General features: G+C 53.3%; 8 protein-coding genes across 8 annotated transcripts; 5 read left to right on the top strand and 3 right to left on the bottom strand.

Moving 5' to 3' along the window:
• Positions 1-1050: 1050 nt before the first annotated feature.
• On the top strand, positions 1051-2748 carry E0L32_002860 (uncharacterized protein; the record flags this gene model as incomplete). The annotated part of the gene is made up of 3 exons (XM_031137096.1): positions 1051-1568; positions 1633-1988; positions 2066-2748. 3 exons carry the CDS (start codon positions 1051-1053, stop codon positions 2746-2748), a joined length of 1557 nt encoding a protein of 518 aa, XP_030999470.1.
• A 965-nt stretch (positions 2749-3713) lies between these two features.
• Positions 3714-5695, top strand: E0L32_002859 (uncharacterized protein; the record flags this gene model as incomplete). The annotated part of the gene is made up of 4 exons (XM_031137094.1): positions 3714-3944; positions 4013-4294; positions 4364-4706; positions 4764-5695. The coding sequence occupies 4 exons, from the start codon at positions 3714-3716 to the stop codon at positions 5693-5695; spliced, it is 1788 nt and encodes a 595-aa protein (XP_030999469.1).
• Positions 5696-6063: 368 nt separating this feature from the next.
• Positions 6064-7755, bottom strand: E0L32_002858 (uncharacterized protein; the record flags this gene model as incomplete). The annotated part of the gene is made up of 3 exons (XM_031137093.1): positions 6064-6083; positions 6150-7227; positions 7291-7755. The coding sequence occupies 3 exons, from the start codon at positions 7753-7755 to the stop codon at positions 6064-6066; spliced, it is 1563 nt and encodes a 520-aa protein (XP_030999468.1).
• A 5903-nt stretch (positions 7756-13658) lies between these two features.
• Positions 13659-15639, top strand: E0L32_002857 (uncharacterized protein; the record flags this gene model as incomplete). The annotated part of the gene is made up of 5 exons (XM_031137092.1): positions 13659-13794; positions 13855-14387; positions 14452-14901; positions 14959-15136; positions 15191-15639. 5 exons carry the CDS (start codon positions 13659-13661, stop codon positions 15637-15639), a joined length of 1746 nt encoding a protein of 581 aa, XP_030999467.1.
• A 107-nt stretch (positions 15640-15746) lies between these two features.
• On the bottom strand, positions 15747-17507 carry E0L32_002856 (uncharacterized protein; the record flags this gene model as incomplete). Its single annotated transcript, XM_031137091.1, has 5 exons — positions 15747-16003; positions 16062-16518; positions 16574-16735; positions 16806-17228; positions 17442-17507. 5 exons carry the CDS (start codon positions 17505-17507, stop codon positions 15747-15749), a joined length of 1365 nt encoding a protein of 454 aa, XP_030999466.1.
• A 518-nt stretch (positions 17508-18025) lies between these two features.
• Positions 18026-19240, top strand: E0L32_002855 (uncharacterized protein; the record flags this gene model as incomplete). Its single annotated transcript, XM_031137090.1, has 1 exon — positions 18026-19240. The coding sequence occupies one exon, from the start codon at positions 18026-18028 to the stop codon at positions 19238-19240; it is 1215 nt and encodes a 404-aa protein (XP_030999465.1).
• A 784-nt stretch (positions 19241-20024) lies between these two features.
• E0L32_002854 (uncharacterized protein) lies at positions 20025-20716 on the bottom strand (the record flags this gene model as incomplete). Its single annotated transcript, XM_031137089.1, has 2 exons — positions 20025-20198; positions 20261-20716. The coding sequence occupies 2 exons, from the start codon at positions 20714-20716 to the stop codon at positions 20025-20027; spliced, it is 630 nt and encodes a 209-aa protein (XP_030999464.1).
• A 747-nt stretch (positions 20717-21463) lies between these two features.
• Positions 21464-23370, top strand: E0L32_002853 (uncharacterized protein; the record flags this gene model as incomplete). Its single annotated transcript, XM_031137088.1, has 4 exons — positions 21464-21857; positions 21916-21958; positions 22073-22929; positions 22979-23370. The coding sequence occupies 4 exons, from the start codon at positions 21464-21466 to the stop codon at positions 23368-23370; spliced, it is 1686 nt and encodes a 561-aa protein (XP_030999463.1).
• Between the last annotated feature and the right edge of the window lies 1 nt (position 23371).

Genomic DNA, 23371 nt, shown 5'->3' with positions numbered 1-23371 from the left:
CGATGCAGTCTGGACAATGTCTGGGCGCCAAGGAGCAAGGTCTGTCATTAATCATGTAAGTATGATATTGGAGGGTGCATTGATATATGTATATTGCTTGTCTATCTCTTGGCATCGTCTCGCAGCGCGCGTCTCGCACAGTTGGATTGCACGAGACGAGGAACAATCGTAAGAGCCGCAACACACGGAGGAAGGGAACTGTGTAGTAACCGGGGGCAGACGGAGAGGACGATGCTGGATGAAGTAAGCGGCCCCGGATTTTGGTCCGTCAATGTTGTATCGGAGCGGCGCCGCCATCGCGCCTAGATACTGCAGATGCTCAATTTTTCGCACATACCAGTACTTACACACACACACACACACGTAGACGCAGTGCATTGAACCCAGCCAGCGCACACAACCCGGGGTGGAGAGATCAGCATCTGGTCTTTTCGAGGTTGCATCTAAACAGGGATAGCGAGGCAAAAGTACCATACCCCATCGCTGAGATTGGCTCATTGTCTCGCACTTTGTTCCGTAGGATTTAGAAGTTGACTCGAGGAAGCCGACTCAGAGCACGAAGAAGCCGGGTGCAATCGGGGGGCCGGCTCTCACTGTGAGAACCTGCTTTGGTGCCGCCACTATTCCAGCTCCACCACCCATGGTGATCCCGTCCACCGTGCTACAGGGAGGGTAGGCAATGGGTGCCCCATGGGGCCGCCAGCGTGTGGAAGTGGGATGTACTGGATCCCAACGCGTGCGGTGTGCGAGCGTTGCTCTGGACCCGGACCTGGACCCGACCGTGTATTTAAGTCGAGGTCGCATCTCGTGTAAAGTCTGTCAAATCGGTTCCGTGTCCTTGCATTTGGTAACGAGACAGGGCTTACCAACCCGGAACCGGACACAGGCTCGAGTCGCACTGCAGCTTGGGACTTTTAGACGCGCAAGATTCCTAATCTTGGAGTAAATAATACCTGGCCGTGCTGCCCTTTCTCTGCCTCTTTGACCCTCACCAAGCCCCGATACTTCATTTCTTAATCAGTGTCGAGCTTCTTCAATCGCCAGCGCAACATGGAGTCTACTCACGAGCCAGCCGAGCCCGTGGCCAAGGGCACCTTCGCCACGGCGAAGCAGTCCTTTGGCGACCTCTTCCGTTGGCGCCAGCGTCGCGAGGTGCTCAATGCCGACGGCGAGGTGCACACCGAGTGGGCGGTGCCCGTCCCGCTCAAGAACCCTATCAGCCTCATGGCCCAGCTGTCGGCCAAGGACTGGGTCTTCTTCATCGTCGGCTTCACCGCCTGGACCGCCGACGCCTTTGACTTCCACTCGCTGTCCATCCAGCAGGTCAAGCTCGCCCACTTCTACGGCCGCACTAAGACCGACATCTCGACCGCTATCACGCTGACGCTGCTCCTGCGGTCGGTCGGCGCCGCCATCTTTGGCTTCGCTGGTGACAAGTGGGGTCGCAAGTGGCCCATGGTGGTCAACATGGTCGTGCTGGGCCTTCTCCAGATCGCGACGCTGTATTGCCCGACCTACGGCGCCTTTTTGGGTGTTCGCGCCCTGTTCGGCCTGTTCATGGGTGGAGTGTAAGATTCAGTCCATTTCGCGTTCGCTTTACCATGCCCGGTTAACTAACCTGCGTGACCACAGCTACGGTAACGCCATCGCCATGGCCCTCGAGAACAGCCCCGTCGACGCCCGTGGTCTCATGTCCGGTATCCTGCAGCAGGGCTACTCCTTCGGCTACGTCCTGGCCGCCTGTGCCAACCTCGGCGTCGGCGGCAGTGACGAGAGCTGGAAGAAGGTCTTCTGGGCCGGCGCTGGCCTGTCCATCGGTGTCGGCATCATCCGCGCGTTCTTCCCCGAGTCGCAGCAGTTCATCGAGGCCCGCAAGGCCGGAAAGCAGGGCAACATCGCGTCGCGCTTCTGGGCTGAGACGTGGCAGATGCTGCGCCAGGAGTGGCGTTTGTGCATCTACTGCATCATCTTGATGACCTGGTTCAACTGTAAGCGCCATTCCCACCCAGTCTGGTCTTCCAAAACCCCATTTTGGTCTTCATACTGACAGAAATGGGTATCACAGTCTACAGCCACACCTCCCAAGACAACTACACCACCTTTATGGTCACCCAGAAGCAGCTTAACAACTCCGGGGCCAGCCGTGCCAGCATCATCATGAAGGCCGGTGCCTGCGTTGGTGGAACCATCATTGGCTACACCTCGCAGTGGTTCGGTCGTCGCCGAACCATCGTCGTCGCCGCCATTGTTAGCGCCTGTCTCATCCCTGCCTGGATCCTGCCGACGGAAGAGAGATCGCTCAGCGCCACGGGCTTCTTCATGCAGTTCTTCGTCCAGGGCGCCTGGGGTGTCATTCCCATCCACTTGAACGAGCTGTCTCCCCCGGCCTTCCGGTCATCCTTCCCCGGTATCACCTACCAGATCGGCAACATGATCTCGTCCCCGTCGGCCCAGATCGTCAACGCCATTGCCGAGAGCCACCTCATCCGTGCGCCGAACGGAAAGATGGTCGAGGCCTATGGTCCCACCATGGGCATCGCCACCGCCATCATTGCGACGGGTATCGCCGTGTGGACTGCCCTGGGACCTGAGAAGCGAGGCAGACACTTCGAGAGGTCTATGCCGGCCGGCATGAACATCGGCCACGAGCTCGAGGCCAAGCAGCTGGATCTTGAGGCTGGTGACATTGAGGCCAAGAGGGTGGAGAGCGCACAGCATCTGGAGCAAGACAAGCGCACCGTGGAGTAACTTCACGATACTCGACAGATTAGGAGCATTGCCTCTCGAACCCTCTAAGATGTGACAGAGGATGCTTAACCATGGTCAAGGAGACTCTATGGCCTCCCTTGGCATCTTGACCGTCGACAGCTGCATATGCCTCGATCGAAAGGTTTCCCGGTCAGTGGGATTTGGTATGTCCGATAGCTCTAACATAGCTTAATACCATTTACCTCCAAGGCTCGTTCCACCTGATTGTGCCCCTACTGGGCTTGCAAATTTGCCCACTTGTGCTTTTCTGTCATTGTCGTTGAGGTCAAGCAATTGCCAAGCTCCGCTGCCGCTGTACGAAGCCACCAATGGCGACAGTTCCCGGACTCCAATGCCAAGATGGGCTATCTCCTGTCAGAGCTTGGAGGCAAGAAAATTTCTCTGAAGAGTCGAGAGCACCGATAGTAGACTGCCGGCGCGGGTTTAGTGGCGTCAACGGTGGACCAGAGTAGTGAACCGGCCCGGACAGGCGTCGATTTCTGAGTCGGCAGGAAGCCGAATCTAATCAATCACATCGAATCAGATTAGATGAAAATTCGTCTAGACTATTCCCACGAATTTTCCAAGCTCCAAATCGGTCCACCACCCTTAATAGAATGCCCGATCAAGACAAGCCTGTGGATCCATATGAGCACGTCAACAAATACCTGATCCTGCTCCATGCCGCATTAACCGTGAAAACGTGGGCAAGCTGTGAGCCGATCTCGCTCGTGGCATGATGCAGTCCCCACCCGCGGATCTAATCTTATCTGATGCGGGTCGTGAGGGCAGCAAGCTCTGGGACTTTTGCTGGCAGAGTCGGTGCGGGATGCGGGATGAGAAAATCTTTTTAAGGACGATCGTGGAACACCTTGTTTCCAAGAGATTTGCCTTCCCGGGATCTTCTGGTTCCACGAATAATCACGACGAAGGTGTGCTTTGTACCTAGACAGCTCTTCACCAAGATGGGAATCAAAGACATGATCCGCCCGGGCCTTGGGCGCAAGCAGAACGACAATGCTCCTGCCGACGTCATCCTACCGGCTGGTAATACTGACAATGAGGCTACCGCCGGGGCTACCGCCGAGCCGAACGCCGACGAGAAGCCCGACGAGGATGTCGTCCCCAGTGAGGATGTCCAGCACGGTGTACAGGACATGGAAGCCGTGACGCTCAGCTGGTCCAAGAAATCACTGGTCTGCGTCTTCCTCTTGTATGGTGATTCCCAGCTTATTCTAGCTTCTATTCCACCGCTAACTCGCAGTACCTCACCAGCATCTGGTTGATCTACCTGTTCAATGCATTCCAGACCACCATCCTCGGCGTCTTAACTCCCTACGTGACAAGCGACTTCCAGTCACACTCGCTCCTGACGGTCATCAGCGTGGTTTCCAGCAGCATGTCGGCTGCCGTCTTCATTCCACTGGCCAAGATCCTGGATCTCTGGGGGCGAGCCGAGGGATTTGCCCTCATGGTTCTCATGTCCACTCTGGGCCTCATCCTTATGGCTGTCAGCAAGAACTTGGAAACTTTCTGTGCCGCAAATGTAGGACTGATTTTCAGTAGTCATGCAATGTTCCCAGAAACTCTTTGGCTAATAGCACACTGAGTACAGGTCTTTTATTCTGTCGGCTTCACCGGTCTGATCTACACCATCGATGTCGTCACCGCGGATGCGACCAACCTCCGGAACCGTGCCTTGGCGTACGCTTTTACCTCGTCTCCCTACATGATCACGACCTTTGCCGGCTCCGCTGCTGCTCAGTCTATACTTGATACCATCAACTGGCCGTGGGGTTTCGGCATCTTTGCCATCCTGCTGCCTTTCGTTGCGGCGCCCTTGTTCATCCTTCTCAAGACCAACATCCGCAAAGCTCAACAGCAGGGTCGCCTGGTGAGGGAGAAGAGCGGGCGAACTCTGGTTCAGAGTATCGTACACTACGTGATCGAGTTTGACGGTAGGTCGAGACTAGCCCAGATCTGTACCTCTGACCCTAGTAGCTAACCCGTCCCAGCAATTGGCGTCTTCCTCTTCGCCGCCGGCCTGGTCATCTTCCTGCTGCCCTTTAACATTGCCAGTAACGCCCCCAACGGTTGGAGCACTGGCTACATCATCGCCATGATTGTTGTCGGATTCGTGCTGCTCGTCGCCTTCGCCATCAATGAACTCCTCATCGCCCCTGTACCGTTTCTGAAGTTCGGCTTCCTGACGGACCGCACCGTCGTGGGCGCCTGCATGCTGGACCTGACCTACCAGATCTCGTACTACTGCTGGAACTACTACTTCACATCCTTCCTGCAGGTGGTCAACTACCTCAGCCCTGCCGAGGCCGGCTACGTCACCAACACCTTCAACGTGGTCTCGGGCGTGCTGCTGTTCATCGTCGGCTACGGCATCCGCCGCACGGGCTACTTCAAGTGGCTGCTGTGGGTCGGCGTGCCGCTCTACATCTTCGCCCAGGGCCTCATGATCTACTTCCGCCAGCCCACCGGCTACATCGGCTACCTGGTCATGTGCCAGATCTTCATCTCCATCGGCGGCAGCGTCTTCATCATCTGCATGCAGCTCGCCGTGCTCGCGGCCGTCGACCACCAGTACGTCGCCGCCGCCTTGGCCCTGCTCAACGTCACCGGCACGGCGGGTGGCGCCATCGGCGGCGCCATCTCGGGCGCCATCTGGACCAACACCTTTGAGGCCGCGCTGGCTAGGTACCTCCCCGAGTCTGCACAGGGCGACATCGACTCCATCTATGGCGGCTTGGACGTCCAGCTGAGCTACCCGCAGGGCTCCCCCGAGCGCTTGGGTATTCAGCAGGCGTATGCTTACTCGCAGACCCGCATGCTCGCTGCTGGCACTGGTATCATGGCCCTTGGCTTTATCTGGGTCTTTATCATGAGGAACCTGAACGTTGCCAACATGAAACAGACCAAGGGTATGGTCTTCTAAAGGTCTCTATACGGCGATTCATCTGTACTGGGAATGCGTTGGGATCTTATTGATATTGTAACGTGAACTACAATGAGGTCTGATTTCCGGCATTAGATCTTGGGGCTAGACGAGAGCTATCCAGGTAGATGAATCTTAATCATAGACAGAATTCCTGATATTGAACAAACTGTCCATGGATAAATGGTTTGAAATGATAGAAGTATATACTGAATGATCAAAGAGACCGAGAACTATATACAGATGCAAGATATGCGATAACTATGCAATTTTATTGTCCCAACACCCCAACGAGGCCGTGTGAATTGTCATGACGGCCTAGTCCTCCTGACTTGGATCTGCGTAACTGATACAAGGGTTTCCGTCACTTACAGGCACTGAGAGTAGTCTGTTGAAAGAAGAAGCATCAGTATACAGTGAACGAGAAATAAGGGTAAAGAATATCATGACTTACAGTCGTTCTGCTTCGTGCAAGTGTAAGGGCTGGCGCAGGCGGTCGGGCCACTGTAGCCGATGCCACCGCACTGAGCCCAGTGCGACGCAACATTCGTGCCCACCGGCCCGCTGGAAGTCGTCGTCGTTGTACCACCATTGCCACCACCGTTGTTTCCACCGCCGTTGTTGCCGCCACCGCCAGTCGAGGAGCTGTAAGTAGAGTTGACCGGGCCGAACTTGATGTTGGAGAAGACGACGCTCGAGTTGGGAATGCTGGCCTCGATATCGGCCGGCACACCGGAGGTGGTGGCGCAGGAGCCGCGGGCGGCGCCGGGGCTGGTCGAGTCGACGGGGTAGGTCGAGTCGAGCCACAGCATGTTGGCGTAGTGGTCGTCCCACAGGGACATGACGAGGACCATGCCCTGCTTCATGCCGGCGCCCATCTGCTTGAGGCCGCCGTGCTTGGCAAAGATGTCCTTGTCGCCGAACGTCGTCTTCTGGGCGGTGCAGAAGTCGGCCGTGACCGAGTTGCCCGAGACGCCCGAGATGGCGCTGTTGGAGTTGGCGATGACCTTGCCGCCCTGGACGTAGAAGCGCTTGATCTCGGAGAGGTCGCCGGCGCTGTTGGTCAGGAACTGGGTCACGACGGTGAACTTGGACTTTGTGTCGACGGTCATGCCGGGGCCGTAGAAGTTCTTGACGCCCATGCGGTACGAGTTGAAGTCGCATCCGTCGGGGTCGCAGTCGCCGCCGTACCGGTCGCTGGCGTACGTCCCACCGCAGGTGTCGCCCTCGCACCGGTGCTGGGCCGAGGTGTCGCAAGGGTGAGGGGTGAAGGCCGTCGACATGCTGTTGGCCTCCCAGATGTCCATCTCAGCGCAGCAGGAGCCGTAGTTGCCGATGCCGGCGTTGGCGTCGTTGGAGGAAGGCTTCCAGCCCTCAATGTTGGCCTCGCCGTTGATGAACTTGAGGTCACGGGGGCACTGAGCATCACAGTAGCCAGTACCGTACTTGGCGCCGGCCTTGTTGGTTGGGTACTTGGACATGCCACCATCGGCGTCCATAGCGACGAAGTACAGAGCACCGTTCAGGCCGCACTATGGGTATTCGCAAGATCAGCATCCACCCCAAGATACGATCGAGCATAAGGATGCACTTACAGGCAGGTTCGAGACATCAACGTCAAAGGTGAACTCGTTGTTCAGCAGGTTGAACATCTGATACTTGGTGTCCGACTCCATGAGATAGGTACGGGAGCCAATGTTCTTGCCGCTGCTGTTCTCCTGGACAAACTTGAGGGTGAGGGCATTGCCGCTGGTCTGGATGCCGTACGTGGCCTGGTAGTCGGCACCGTCGACGCAGCATTTGCTGGCGCAGTCCTTGTCGGTCGAGCAGATGGACGAGTCCCACTTGTTGCCGGTGTAGCAGTTGGTAGAGCCCTCGGTGCTGTGGGTCCACCGCCAGTTGGCGTCGACGACGACGGAACCCTGGACGGTCGAGCAAGAGCCGCCGGAGCTGCACTTCTGCCACGACATCGAGGGGTGAGTCTCAGTCTTGAGCGTGCATACTGACTGTGCCTGGGCTGCAGACAGCAGGGCCGCGAGGGCGGTAAGCTTGCGGAACATCTTGGAGCAAGAACAGAAGGGGCGTCGAAGCTGTGGACTGTAAGGACTGGGAAGGAGTCTGAGCCGGTGGTGGATGAAGACGAAAATGGTCGATGGTGAGAGCTTGGGAGCCGGTCGTTATATACAGACTCCTTGCCAAGTCACCGAGTGAAGTCAGGGACGGAAAGACGAGTCGAATTCCGCTAGCTAGGAGAAGAATCGAACAAGAGACAAGGAGAATGGATCTCGCGCTCCGCCCTTTGCGGTGCGTTTGTCGGGAGGGAGACTCCGGCCACTCAGCTGCCCTTCTCCCCAATGGCCAGACGACTCTCCGACGGATACCGGGCCGCTGGCATCGAATGGGCCGGCTGATCCAATGCCCCAAGCCTGGGCTGGCTCTCTGTTCAGTGAGCTAGAGAGCGCCGCTGAGGGGACCTAGGAGCCGTACACCAGGTCAGGCCAAGCATCCCAGGATGCCGAATTGGACGCTGATCATGGCGCGTGCGCCCCTCAAATGAAAAGAACCGCCAAGGGTTGGAGAAGCAAGTAGCTTGGGGTAGTCTAGCTTATTGGAGACCGAGTTGGGGTTCGCGTATCGTTGTGCGCGATGACGGTGCTGGTAATGGCCACAAGGAGCAGGGGAGATCCGGCGATGTGACGCCGCAGGGTGGCCGACCCGGAGAAATCGAGCAATCAAGTGGTCGAAATAAATTAAACCTGCTGAAATGGGACAAGGCCGATGTCTGTTCATTGGAGGCTTTCGTTTCGTTCCTGGCAGTGTTCGGCACGGAGGTCTCCCGCCGAATGCAACTATTCCCGAGTAATGTTAGTTCTTGCATGTACAAAGTATGCAGTTTGGTGTCCATCTGTGCGGTCTTCTCCGCCCAGTGACTCGCTACCATTCGCCCCATTCGCCGTGAGGATTCGATCAGGTCCGTGTCCCTCCTGTGTCAAGCACCCACCTCGGCCATCACGCGTCTGCTTTCCTGCATCTATTGCCCGCACCATCCCTCGATGGTCTCATTACAACCGTCTCTACGCCCCGAAGTTCCGTTTACTTGTTCACCTTCCCACCTCTAAGGTCTAACCATTTGTAGATAAGACCTGGGCGACGCAACCCGGGATGCTGATAGAGTACTCGAAATCATCACTGAGCGTACCCCCAGATCTCTGCCAAGGTGCCGGGCGCTGCCCTCCTTCGGCACATACCCCCGCATTACGGGATCAGGTTAGGCTGGCGGAGAAGATGGAAGAGAAGCATCTGCCTCCCGCAACAAACGAAGCTGTGCCACTTACTTACCGAAAGCCCAGGTTTTCGAAAAACCGCTGTTTGAACAGGGAGTCCCATGGGCAGTTGCGTACTGCATAAGGCAATTTATCTTGATTGTAATGTTACTGAGAAAAAGGCTTGTGTGTGCCAGCCCGTGGTCGCCAAGAGCGCATAAGCTCTCATGTTGATTTGATCAGCGCCATCCTAACCTGGCTAGTGGGACGAACAATTGTATTTACCTGGTACTGCGCAATTTATCGATATTGGGTCCACGCGGAGCTGGCCGCGGGTGCAAGGGGTCCGTTTCTATCTGTTTGGTCCCCTGAAGAAATTCGTCATTGGTGGCAGCGCCAATAATACTTTCATTTCATCGGTGCCGCCAGCCCCAACATGGCAATGCCTGAAATGCGTGGCAACACAGCTACGCACTCGTTCAAAGACTGCCCTTAAAGAGTGGAAGCCTCAAGAAAGAAGGAAGGGGTCGGGCTAGACCCCTGCTACCGGTTTCAAAGACACGGGAACTAATCAAGGATACGTGATCTTGTTTTGCACAGCTTGAACAAAGATTTTGGGCAGAAAACATTATGGCTCCAAGCTTCCTCGCGTCCAATCTTCGAACGGTCGAATGATCATACTTTCGTATTTCTGAGTCTCACAGCCGGCGTCATCGCGTCAAGTTGAACGGAGCCTCAAACGGGCAGACAGGATGGTACAGAACGTCGTCACGTTTCTCAGGCCAAGCCGGCATCCCGGATCGTACCTTTCCAAAGATCCATGGCCAAGGGAACTCGATCTTTAACACCAACCCGTTCCGCGTCTTCCATCTAATTCCGGTCACTGTAAGAACGATCGGATCTGGGAAAGTCCATATCCGCCATGGCATGTAACAGTAGATTCAATGTTGTAGCTTACGTCACCCGGAGGCCATTCCTGGTATCTCTATACACCCGAATGATGTTCACTGTCGGCCACCCCTCTCCGCTTAGAAGCTGACTGTCCGGAAGATTTGCCCGATATATCCAACAGTTCAACCACCTCCACCAGTCACTTAGACGTCGCATCTCCATCCCTCTAGCCGCTCGCTCATATCGTGGCGACAGCACGCTTCCAAACTATACCTACGACGCTATTCTAGTACGGCTTGAAGGCCCAGGCGGTACAGAACGCTAAGACCAAAACGGTAGCAAGGGCCTAACCTTCCGTGAGCGGGTTTCTTGCCTTCCCTCTCCGACCACCGTGTCTAAATGTCACCCCAGCAGCTGCATGTAAGTTGGAGACACGCGGAGGTAAATCATCTCTGGACCCAAGGACAAAGGACCACAAACCTGGTTGGCTGCCCTTTATCAGTAGCGTTTGCCTCAGGTAAAGCCGCTGTTGATATCTAACCCATAATAGTATTGTATACTGTCTATAATCAGAAAGTGAAGAAGAGAAATTCTGCTGGGTAATGCGATGCTTACACTAAAACTAATTCAATACCGAGATGCTTCGTAACTGGTGATTTGGACCTAGCTAGAGCCCCAGTAGGTATTGTGTGCGGCCTTTCAATTATCGCAGTCAGTAGTCCGAACAAGGCCTGAGTTTTGGAAACAATCCTCATTCTGCGCTTATTGTGCTGGTCGTTTGCTGACCATAGTCGTGTTTCTCAAACAAATGAACGGCTTTTGCCTTCTGTTCCGCCAAAGTTCATTGTCTACCTTTGTCTTTCGTCTTTCAATTCTTTCCGCTGTGACATATAAAGCTGCCACAGAATTCGAGAGGATGTCTCGAATTGTCAGAGGTCATTGCTATTGATCGTCAAACGTCGTCCTCATCTAGAAAGCCAGGGAAACCATTCGCAATTATGTTGACCTTGTTGCTGAAGCTGATTATGGCCATCCAGATCCACGTCATCCCGGCCTCAGCATCTCCATTTTCGTTGTCGTGGGAGAATTTCACTCTTCCAGATGGTACATTGTCCGTGTTTTCTGAGGTTCTACGATAGAGAAGTAACAACTTGGATGCCCAGAGGGCCATAATCAACAATGCTGCAATCGGAGTCGGCTTGATAGTTCCTGTTGTTCTCATTATTGTCCATTTCCTAATTCGGTGTGGCAGACAGCTGCACTGAGTTTGCATTACTCTCATGGAGCACATTGTATCCACCAGATGCGATAAGGTTCAACCCCAGCTTTTCATAGCGAGTATCGCAATACAGGTATTCACATTATGAAGAAACTAGCTTTTGAAATGCGGAAATGAGTGATGATCACGGTGCATGTGGCGAGCTGAAAGCATCAGCTGCCACATCATGCAGCCCAATCTGCGCTTTTGCAGAGACTCATTCACCAATAGGGAAGTCTTGTCCACACCAAGAGCCCGATAGCCCCTGCGTTTGGCTGAGCATTGGTGCAGTATCTCGGAAACTGCCGAGCCAATCTTTGGACGCTTTGGCGTAGTAAATGGGATATTATTGGCCAGCGGCCTGCGTTGGCCTTTTGCATCTTTGCTTGCGTGCAGGACGGAACTCGGGCCAGTTCATAATCGAGCAAACATATTAACACCTGCTCTCGCCCGCGAAAAATGTTTTGACTCACGTTTGAGCCCCCCTTCAAACTCAGGGTCCCTTTTTCGTCATGTCTGCGAGATTGAAAATCAGTGATATCGTCTTTGGCGGACTGGTCCAGCTCATCACGCTGCCATATCATCGCTTCTTCACTTACAATACACTCAAACCCGCACAGGACATCGCACAACATGTCTCTACTGGAATTGAACGAGGGTCACCAGAGCGGGGACACTTGTACATGTTGTTAACTGGGTGGAGAGCACGTAAGAAAGGCGAGCTCGAGTTTGTTGCGCTTGCGGTACGCAGTGAACGGGGTATCTGCCCTTAGCCCTTGCTGATGAGACTCTCCATGTCTAGGCTACCATTTTGACGGCCATCGTTACGGCATCGTTTTCATGGCCCAATGTTGCGGATTCGTACTGGGTCGGACCAGGCTTCTGGTACGCCTCATTGACAACGTCCACTTGCGGGATCCTGCTCTCCGCTCAGCAGCTCTCGCTTCTCTCTTTGATTGGGGATCTTCCAGAAGGAGATGCACATGCGCCCTCGTCGCGGATGATGAAGCGTCACCTCAGCCAGATACTCGCAGAAACGGACTGCCCACATTCAGTTGATGGAGAAACGGCCAGCACACAGAGATGGGTTGTAAGCTGGAAACTTATTTTCACATGGCAGTGCCCGATGATGTTCATAGGATACGCCTTCCTGTTCTACTTTATCGGTCTGACTGTTGTGGTCTGTTCGCCGTTGATATTGCAGGCTTGGGGCCCCAATTCATACGTGAGAGAAGCACTACTAAGACCACTTGCTGCTTGCAAAGCTATCGGGAATAAGCTGACACATTATCGCCTACCAGATTGCAATCGCATATCTCGCAGTATCAGGATTAGCATGGGGCCTTTTCGCGTATTGCTCGTTGGGTGGATACCGTGCCATATCACTACATGATGAAGCCGGGGAGGAAGAGCCAGAGCCATATGTGAACTCTGCGGAAGATACTTCACCCTCAAACAACCAGCATGCCCCAACGAAAGCCTGAATGAACATGACTGTTACCTCTGCCACTAAATTCATATAGTGGAGGGTAGTAATGGACTGAAGGTTATGGGGAGGAGACGGAACGAGTGGTGGATCAATGTCGGCTTGTGGATCCCGAAGTCTTTGCCGTTTTAGGCTTCGTGCCAACTTACTTTAACTGGTCCTTCGGGTCTCATCGGCGTCGCTCTGGGATGCCATGCCTGGACTGATGGGCGTCACCAAGGGAGATATGGGGTAATGCGGGTGTCGCGTGTCAAGATAGCTGGAGACCTATTGAAGCATGCAGAAGATACGAGCAACTAAGCCGATTCTATCCTCTTATCAGAGAGTTGAAGGTGGCATTCCAACTCTTGGAAAGTGTGTGCTCTGGGACCATCATACCAGACTCGACAAAACAGACCAGCGCTAAAAGCTATGCGCGATTCAGCCCCATGCTCACCTCACTCGGGTACTTCCCCAACGTCATTTCACAACCGGAAAGACTGCATGTTCTACGAGATCGACGCTGGAGAGGGCCGACTTAACAGAATCCTGTAGTTTCCAGTCAGCATGACGAGACGGTGTCTTCGGGCGTATGGGTTTCCATTCTCACAAAGTGAGTCAGATTCAAGCTAACATCGGCCGACAGATGCGCCCGGTGCCGCGATATGAAGGTCCGCTGTTCTGGAGCATGCCCATGCGTGCGGTGTGAACGGAAAGGCCAGCCGTGCTTTTTCAGACCCGAGGGGACCAGGGTCTCTGTGCCTCAGAGGCAAGCCTACCCCGTCAGATGCACGACGACGCTGAATTGACATGCCTTGAGTAGTTATCTGGAGTCTCTGGAGAGCCAAGTGCCCGGGAGGGCGGAACGGATGGCGCGCCGACGGCAAGAATCCGTCCATGCCTCAGCATTCCCCTTGGCCTCCCCTGCCCAGTCCTCAGTTAACTTAGACGGGCAGCAGGCTAGCGCAACCGACTGGCCAGTTCAGGGACCGATGCAGGGTCTCGGTTCGGATGCAAGTGAGCTTTCCCCACAAGGCTACCTTCCGAGTGCTGCAGAGCCGCTTACAAACACCTTCCGTAGTAGGCATGCAGCACCATCAACGTCCACCGGAGCTGCCTCAACCGCCTATGAGCTCACGCGAGTCAACTGTCCCAGACTTTGATCGCAATCCTCTCGTGGACAATGGAGAAACCTTTGCGATCGACCCGAATGGGAAGTACTGTAAGTCGTGCTCCGTTCTCTTTATTTCAAAGATGTTTGTACCTAACCTTGCCGATCAAGGGTACATGGGACCGACTTCCTCGTGGGCCTTTTGCAGACGCGTCGTTGCAATGATCGGAAGCCGAGTTCCTGAACCCGAACCTCCAGTAGACCCGTGGGATCTACAAACGCGCCAGTTGACGTGGGTTCCCCTCGGACTCCACCAGCAGCCGAGCGTCGAGAACCTACCGTCTCGAGACTACGCCTTGTTTCTTTTGATGACTGTCAAGTTTCATCTCGGGCCGCTATCTCAGATCATTCACGATGACTCGTTTCGGCAACACCTGGAGAGGTTCTACCGGAATCCCGCCGCGGAGGCCAGCCAGTCAAGGTACTGGTATGCCCAGCTGCTGATCATCTTGGCTTATGGGGAGGCTTTCTCCGCCAACGGAACGATGAAGACTATCCCGGGGCTGGATTATGCTTCTCGTGCCCTGGCCCTGACCTCAAGCCTGATCCCAATGGGCGGTGACACACTTGCAGCAGCCGAGGCTCTTTGCCTAATAGCGTTATATCTCCAGGCTCTCGATCTGCGTTTGATGGCTTTTCAGATGGTAGGTAATGGCTGGATTTTGAGAACATCAAAACAAACAAACATCTGACACACTTGAACCCCAGATCGGGCAGGCTCTCCGAATATGCCTCATTGAGGGATGGCACCGGCAAATGCCAGCCGACCAGGTGGATGTACGACATTCACAGCGGTGCAACACAGTGTTTTGGACCGCATATATCATTGACAGAGAATTCGGTACCCTAGTCGGAGCTCCTAGTAGCATTCGAGATGAAGACATCACTACGAAGCTGCCGTCGGCACTCACCTCATCGGTGGGCGCGGACGCACTAGCGCTACAGATCAGACTTGCGCGTCTTACGGCAACCATTCTCACCGGCGTCTATGGTGTGGACAGGAGTTCCAGTGGAAGCTTGCTCCGAGACACTCAGTCTGCACTGCACGACATTGCCGACATATCAAGAGATATGAGCGTGTTCTTGGGAAGTAACCTTGAGGGTATCAACATCAAGACTTCGAAGACCGCCACCCGCCTTATTCTGTCGTATCATCATGTATGTGCCCTACATCTTCATCGGATGGTGATCTGGAACTGACTAGATGCATTACAGTGCGTGGTCTTGACAACACGACCGCTGGTCATGTGCCTGCTACAGAGGCGCCTGGCACGGGGTGGGCAAGACAAGCCGGTGCCGAGCGACCCGATCAGTTCCTTACTCCAGTCCTGTTCTTCGTCTGCTCTGAATATACTGAAGATGTTAAAGTCACTGTGCGATAGCAACTTGATTGGTAAGTCACACTGGCCATGATAAAGTAGGCTCTAGTACTCATCAGTTTGATTAGACTGCTTCCTTCCTTTCCAACTCGAAACAGTCTTTTCCTCAACTTTTCTGCTTTATGTCATCGGAATGGTAGCACCCGATTTTGTCACGGATCGAAGTTGGCTTAGCATGGCCCACGATATGTTTGACACGATGATCGCGAGAGGAAGCCCGGCGGCGCCGCTAAGAAAGCGAGAGTTTCAGCGGCTCGAGCAGGTGATGGAGGCATATCTAGCCGAACAGCCGGTAGAGACGGAGAGAGAAGTTCCAAGGCAGCTATACAACTCAGCCCAAGATCAAGAGAGTATAATGGGGGTTGGCAATAGCGTTGGCAGCATGGGAGATGCCAGCTACATGAGTCAGATTCCTTGGACTGTTCAGGACGGAATCGAAGGATTTATCATGTCACCCACTGATATTCTGAACATGGCAGATGAGTTGCAGATAGACGACTTTATCGTACATCAATAGATGACTACCGTCAACTCTTTGCCTTCCCAAGGTTGGGGCCGATTTGCCACTCGTATTTATAACAATTACAAGGATATTTTTGCATCCACAAGAAGGGATAGCTGTAACTAATATGTATACCTGAAGTTGTGGTTCTGGCGGTCGGTGAGGTCGTCTCTCTCAGCCTCAAGGCCTGCCACGATGTTGTCGTGCTGCTTGCCATACTTTCTATCCCGAGCCTTGTTTTCGATCACGCAGAGAATGAAGTAAGCTACCCCACTAGCCGCCATCACCACAAAAGCGCACATCATGGCGCCAATACCCAAAGGATACTTGGGTGCTTGTGACGACAAGAAGAATTGAGGCCCAACGATATTCCCGACAGCTTGATCCTTGCTGTCAGCAGTGTGATCACGTTGGAGAGTGAAACAGAGAGGACATACCGTAAATGACAGCCACAGCCATGCCCATGAAGCTCTTCTTGGCGCTGCCGCCGGTGTTCGATGATGAGAGGCTGAGCATGAAAACCCACGGGACGTTGTAGAAACCCATGAGATAGACGCCCGCGAGGGAAGCATTGCGGTGAGTGGCAGCATCGAGGACGTGCACCATAACAGCCCCAGCCAGTCCGCAGAATGCAGAGAGGATCCAGAAAATGCAACGCATGTTAGGCACCCAGAATGTGATTGCGGTAAGGATAGCCTGACTCCCCATGGCAACAGCGGCCTGAGGAGTCGCCATCAGCACTGTCTTGGACTGACTGAAGCCGTATCCAGAGATGATCAAAGGATTGAAGTTGGTGACACCAGCGTTTGCGATCGCATATGCAAAGGCACAGACAAAGATGCAATAGCACTTGAGGTCCTTAAAGACCTCAAGGATCTGGCGAGGTTTGAAGCTCTGGTGGGGTTAGCATTTGCTTTCGCTGACAGGCCACGAGTCCCAAATGACTTACCTTGTGCAAGTCCACACCAGTCTGGTTCTCTGCCAGACGGATCATAACGAGACTCTTTTCCTCCTCGTTGAAAAACCAAGCTTTCGAAGGGTGATCGGGCAATCCGAAAAAGACGAGGGCGCCGGCAAGGATGGTGACTGCCCCGTAGATGAGGAAGATGTACTGCAAGTAGATACACAGAGTTAACCTTCGAAGGACGCTATCACAGCAGCAGAAAGGATCTCATTCCTACCTTCCATGTTGCGAGCGATCCGTGAATGTTGCCAATTCCGTAGGAAAGAATACCGCCGAAGATACCAGCGAATGTGTTGTACCAGAGCGCGGTCCGTAAGGGCTGTTCCTCTCGACGATACCACATGGAGTTGATGACCATCATGCAAGGCAGGAGCGCAGCCTCAAATATGCCAAGGAAGAAGCGAATCGTCGCCAGGCCGGCGAAGTTGTGGCAGGCTGCCATTAGGCAGACCGCCGCGCCCCAGAGCCACAGACAGACGCCGATGTACTTGCCGATGGGCAGCTTGGTGATAAGCCACATGTTTGGCACCTCCATCAGGAGGTAGCCAAAGTAGAATACGCTTCCTAACCAGCTGTACTCTTGGCCCTTGAGGTTCGCGTCCGTCTTGAGGCCGAAGACAGCGGCGTAGCCGAGACCGTTCTGTAAAGAGACAAGTCAACATGGCAGTTGCTGGTGTTAATGCTAGTTGAGGGGTCATGCCTTGTCCAAAAACGCCAGAGTCATGGATAGCACAGCCAGTGGTGTAACAACCAGGTCGGTTTTCCACAAGAGTCGGCGCGCCTTCTCCGGACTCAATCTGGCTGTGGCGCGGTCGAGCTCTTCTCCTTCTGGAATGTAGACTGATGGATTGACCTGGCCGATGGGGCCATGCTTGTCGTCCAAGCCTGTTGCTTGGTCTTTCGTAGGTGTTGAGGCCATGGCTGCAGGCACACTGGAGGCTTCACCAGGGTGGACTTTGTTGGAGCGAAGGGGTGGCTCTGAATGGGTCGGAGATGTCTAGGAACCCGGATGCAGTGAGGAGCTGTCCAGAGGAGACAAAGCGACATTTTAAACATGTCCATGGCCCTGGCTGTTCTGCACAGCGAGGATTGAACTAGATTTGGCACTCTGGCGCGTTTGATAAGGCGTGATCCCGACTGTTCGTTACATCACGAGTCGGCCCCCGCGCGATGAGTCGGAAGCGCTAACGGGCCTTATCTGTGGAGATTTACCCCAAATGTCGGTTCATCCGACGCCCCACCAGGGTCCGGAACCGGGAGAGTCCGACAGCCGCAAGGAATCTCAGCCCAGCAGTCGGCAGGAAGACGTACTTTCCTGTCTTGAAAAAGCTATGTGTCTCCATGATGGTTGTTGGCATATCATGAGTTGCTAGCATATCCGTCTTGTGCTATTGTTGTCTACTCTCGGTCAGACGATATCACCATCTCGTCCAGGCCATGGACCTCGTCCGATCTTTTGCCACCCCAGGCCATGAGCCAATCGCCTGTGTGGAACTACACACAGTTGGTATGCCAACAAGAATCATCGTCAAGGGATACCCGGAGATCTCAGGAACTTTGGCCGAACAAAAGGCAGAGGCGTTGGAGCAACACGATGCCATCCGGCAGCGCATTCTGTCAGAGCCGCGAGGCCATTTCGACATGTTTGGCGCCATTCTGCGACCCCATACAGAGCTCACAAAGTCTCACAAGGCACATATGGGCGTTCTGTATATTCACCCAGATGGGTATAGCAACATGTGCGGCCATGCCACGATAGCCCTAGGTCGCTTTTTGGTCGACACGCATGATCTGGAAGTGTTTCCCCAAAGGGATCAGCTCAAATATGATCCAACGACTGGAACATCATTAGTTGTTCTGCATACACCAGGTGGTCTGGTGGAAGTTACGGTACCGACAAATAGCGATGGATCTCGTTCAGATCCGACTCGGCCGATCACATTCGAGGCCGTGCCGGCATTTGCATTGACAACAGACTATACGCTCCCGATAAAGCCAGAGAACAGATGGCCGGAACTTGGAAGAAGGGATAGCATCAATGTCTCTTTCGCCTACTGCAGCGCGTTTAGCTGCCAAGTATCCATTCAAGAACTGGGGTTTCCACATGACGGGCTACAGAGCAGACCGATGCTCGAGGCCTTGAGGTTCGCTACTAGCCAAGTAAGGCGCACTATAAATTCAAACGAAGAGTATCGATCTCTTCTCAAGGTGCCCGGTAAGCCTGGCCTCGATAGGTGTATATTCGGTGTCATGGTGGTGGACAAGGCCTGGGGCACCGCGCACGAGGGAACTCGCGGGGGTGAAACGGGCCTATACTTCTTCGGAAAAGGACATATCGACCGCTCGCCGACCGGTAGCATGGCTGCAGCTCGGGCTGCCGTGGCTTTCGCAAAAGGAGAGCTCTCGATCGGGGATTCATGGACGTACCACAGCCTTGTCTCAAACTCGACGAGCACAAGTCCTGGCCTTGTTGCGACGATCTTGCGACTGGTTACGTCCAACGGTGTCTCTTATGAAGATCACGAACCATCCGCAAGGCCTGTGATCGTTCAGATCAAGGGGTATGCCTCATACACAGGCTTTCATACTTTTGTTTACGAGGAACATGACCATTTGCCTAGAAAGGGCTTTCTATTAAGTAGATTAGAGTAGGCGAGTAGGAATGACTACTACCTAGGTATGATTGCACATCATGAGCTTACTAAGGACCTCGAAATCCCTAAAACCCCCTGGAATCCAGTAGCTGAAAGGCTTCTCCCGTCTGACATTACAAGACCTTCGCGAGGCGTTGTCGTTCTTTGAAGAACTCTCCAACGCTTGGAGCACCTAGCACAAAATTGGCTTAGTGGTGTGGTCTGAAGAAGGTTCTGGGGTGCTGAGATTTGACTTACCCTCCTTTTGAGTAATGATGCCTCCTGGTCTTACGGGGTTCATTATCTAGATCGATGCCATTAGACTCTTTTCTAATCCACGCCTTTTGGCCACTTAACGTACAATATCATGACTTGGCGTGCTGAAATAAGCGATCGTCTTCCTATTCCTGGGCAATTCGGCGGCTGAAGTGCTCCTGGGAAATATAACGCGATGTATGTTTGCCTTGCAGAGTCCATCGGTCATGCCTTCCAGAGTCAATCCAACGTTTACCTTCTCGTATCAGTACATTTGTAATCTACCAAATGGTACTAGGGGAAAGTTTACCAGGACAGTGTTGGGGATGATCGGCGCGGAGACCCATGTCCCTGATTCCAGATCTACTGCTCCTTGAACAAGCTGGATGCCCGTCTGTTTCCTCGCATTTTCCGTAGGCACGTAGATCTGAAGACCTGGTTGACCGTTCTCCTCTTGGAACAAGAGCGTCACATCTCCCCACTCGACTGACTAAGCGACAACTCCCTGATGGTTCAGGACTATGTTTGGGTACTTACATCTGTTATGATTAAGCTGTCAGTACTAGTATATCTAAGAAGAGTTCTCTGATGTACTTGCCTTTATGGCTCCCAGCACGTATGTCATCGCTTTTTGGTGGCTGATCTAAGGCTGGGTAGTTGAGCATTGCTAAGCCATTGGAACCTGCATCCTCGTGGGTGTTTCGGAAGAAATCCCGTGGTAGCTGCGCGTTGTTGCTGATATTAGTTAATAAGAAACTGTGTGGAAATAGCGGTGTTTCCTTACTCCCAATGCCTCAGACAAGGAGTCCAGTACCCTGAGTGAAGCTTCGAAACATTTGTGATCAAAGTCGACGATTTCTCTTTTGTGCTTCTGTATGGAAACAGGAAGATTCTGAGAGGTCTCCGTCTGTCCAGAACTAGAGCTGTATCTTCCCCAGACAAAGCTTTCTTTCAAGTCAACCTTGGACGGATTTCTTTCATCCAGTGACCCCTTCATTCCAAAATACCCGTTGCCCGAGGCATCTTTCAAGGCTCCAATTCTTTCGCCTTCCGGAACAGAATGAATAAGGGTTGACAACTCGAACGCTCGACGAACATCGTGCTGGCTAATCCCAGTGCCATCAAGCTCTAGATGGATGAATCCAATGGTAGACAGTGCGTGGAGGATCTCCTCTGGGGTGGATCTTCGCAGGGATATGAGGGGAACCTCGGGCGCTGCTGTCATGGTTGTGACTGCCATTGTTACCTGTTACGGTTGTGTGGGGAGTTTTCATTGTGCCGCAAGCGATTGAGCCAGAAATCCCATGTGGAGTATGGCCATATTATCTAGAACCTTGACGGTTTGACTTCCCCAGTTTCCCCTAGATTATTACTGTGCTTGGGATGCTGGCATTCTTGATAGTGTTATCACAAAGGCCCTCGGCCGAGGTCCACTTATCTCTCAAGCAGACTCCACACATCTTGAGCGTCATTGCTGGTGTTGAGGGAGCCGTCCAAGTGGGTGTCTGAATAGTTGACGGAAGTTCATCAGGAGCTACCTCGATCCTAACAATCAATATCCTTGTCACATCCTTGCCCTAGAACTCAGAAGGGCTATCCCACTACCTAAATCCGATGGGCTTGATGGATAGTCAAGTACTTCTGTTAGCAGTCCGTTAACTAATCTGACCATCACTTGCCGTCCTCCTAGACCGGATAGCCCAATTGAAACTTTGCGAATGGTAAATCTATTGGACGGTACTATCTAGACTGGCGATAAGGCAGCTTGGCCAACCCCAGATTCAATCCACTTATCTCGCTTGATACACACATATCGTTGTGCATGAGATATCTTGAGCACCAAGCCAATGCTCCTATCACAGAGTCAAGAATTGTCTATTAATATTGCAACCCTGCATCTCCATATCCCGTTCCCTAGTGGTCTTCTGCTGCTGAGTTCCTTGAAGTTGTTCTGACTGTCCCAATTTGTTACCGGATTCCATCCATCATGACCGGCAAACGTACTCTGGGAGAGGTTGGCCGCAAAGCCAAGCTTGCTTTGACAACCAAGGCCGGCTTCAAAAGTGCCATTGAGGTGAAACACTCAGATTTCGCACCTTCTAGCTATGGTTTCATTTGGTCCAATGCACATATGGACCCAAGTCCTCCCTCCGAGCGGACATGGACCTGGTTTCACTACTTTGCTGTGTGGTATTCGTACAATTTCACATCCGGAGCTTGGGCTGCTGCGTCTTCTCTGCTCAGCTTGAACGTGAACTGGTGGCAGGCCGTTTTGGCTTGTGCCGTTGGATCGCTGATCAGTGGTGTTGCGGTGTCGTTGAACTCAAGACAGTCTGCAAGATATCATATTGGGTTTCCCACACTCCAGCGCGTCTCATTCGGTACAGTAGCCCGATTTGGACGAGCTATACTGTGGATAGCTGCTCATAATCTTTTCAGGGCTTTATGGGTCGCTCTTCCCCGTGTTTTCCAGAGCCGTGGTGTCAGTGCTTTGGATCGGCGTGACCGTTTATCAGAGCTCACTTTTTCTAGACGTTGCATTCAGGCATGTTTCGCCATTTCAAGAACTATGACCATCATTCTAACAAGGAAATAGATGCATCTTTGGAGACGCTTGGTACAAGATGCCCAACACCTTGCCCCTTAGTTCGACCATTACAACGCGGAAATTTGTCGCATGCATCATCGTCTGGATCGGATCCTATCCTGCAATGTTTCTCAAAATCCACAAAATGAGGATCTTCTGGACTCTCAAAGCACTGATCATTCCTCCAATAACCATTGGCTTCTTCATATACTGCATGGTGGTGGGAAGCAAAGGCGCAGTGTCGTACGCCGCCACCCCGAAGCAGTTGACCGGCTCTGAACTGGGCTGGGCTTTCATGTATTGCGTGCAAGCCATCATCGGCAGCTTCTCCCCTCTGATCGCCTCCAATCCCGATATTGCTCGGTATGCCGCCAGGCCAAGTGCGACGGGATGGCCTCAGCTCGTCACAATTACGTTCTGGAAGACGGTCGTCTGCATCATCGGCATCTTTGGCACCAATGCTATTGCATACAAGTACGGCCAAATGTACTGGAATATGTGGGATATCTGCGATGTCATTCTCACCGAGAATTGGAGCGGCGGTGTGCGCTTTGCCATCTTTCTGTTTGCCATTCTGATGGCTGTCTCCGAGCAGATCAAGAATCTGTCTGCGAATCTCATCTCGTTTGGGGCCGACTCTGCTTCACTCCTTCCCAAGTACATCAACATCAATCGTGGGATGATTCTGGGCTTGACAGTGGGGTTTGTCATCCAGCCCTGGCATATCCTTGCGACCGCCAAGGCCTACCTGACTTTCCTCACAGGTTACAGTCTCTTCTTGGGGGCTATCCCGGCCATTGCTGTTACCGACTATGTTTTTCGACGTGGTAATATTGACGTGGTATCGCTATACACTGCCAATAGAGGTGAGAGTTCCTGGATTCAAAGCAAGAGACTAAAGCTAAGATTCCTCAGATTACTGGTACTGGAAAGGTTGGAACTGGAAAGCCTATGCTGCCTATATCATGGCTATCTGGCCTGTTTGCCCAGGGTTCGCCTACCAGTTTAGCAAGAGTTCTTCCGTTTCTCAGGGGTGGGTCCACCTGTATCAGATGGGCTGGCTGTTCGCGGCCCTCACAGGTGCCTTCACCTACGTGGTTCTCTCGTCCCTATTTCGAGACAGCGCTATGTACGAGGCTCGCAAGTTTCCATGGGAGTCCTATGCTCAGAACCAGCAGGAACTGTTGGACAAGGAACCCGCCACAAGCACTGTCCTGGAAGGATCTTCGGAATCAGTGTTGGATCATGCCGGTGAACCAGAGAAAAAGAGTTCGGAAAAGTCACCTGGAGCTGTGACCACGGTCTGAT

The sequence above is a fragment of the Thyridium curvatum genome (assembly GCF_004353045.1).
Source record: "Thyridium curvatum strain D216 chromosome Unknown NODE_12_length_601061_cov_81.036774, whole genome shotgun sequence".
In the NCBI taxonomy this organism is placed as follows: Eukaryota; Fungi; Ascomycota; class Sordariomycetes; order Thyridiales; family Thyridiaceae; genus Thyridium; species Thyridium curvatum.
This window is presented reverse-complemented; position numbering and strand designations above follow the sequence as displayed.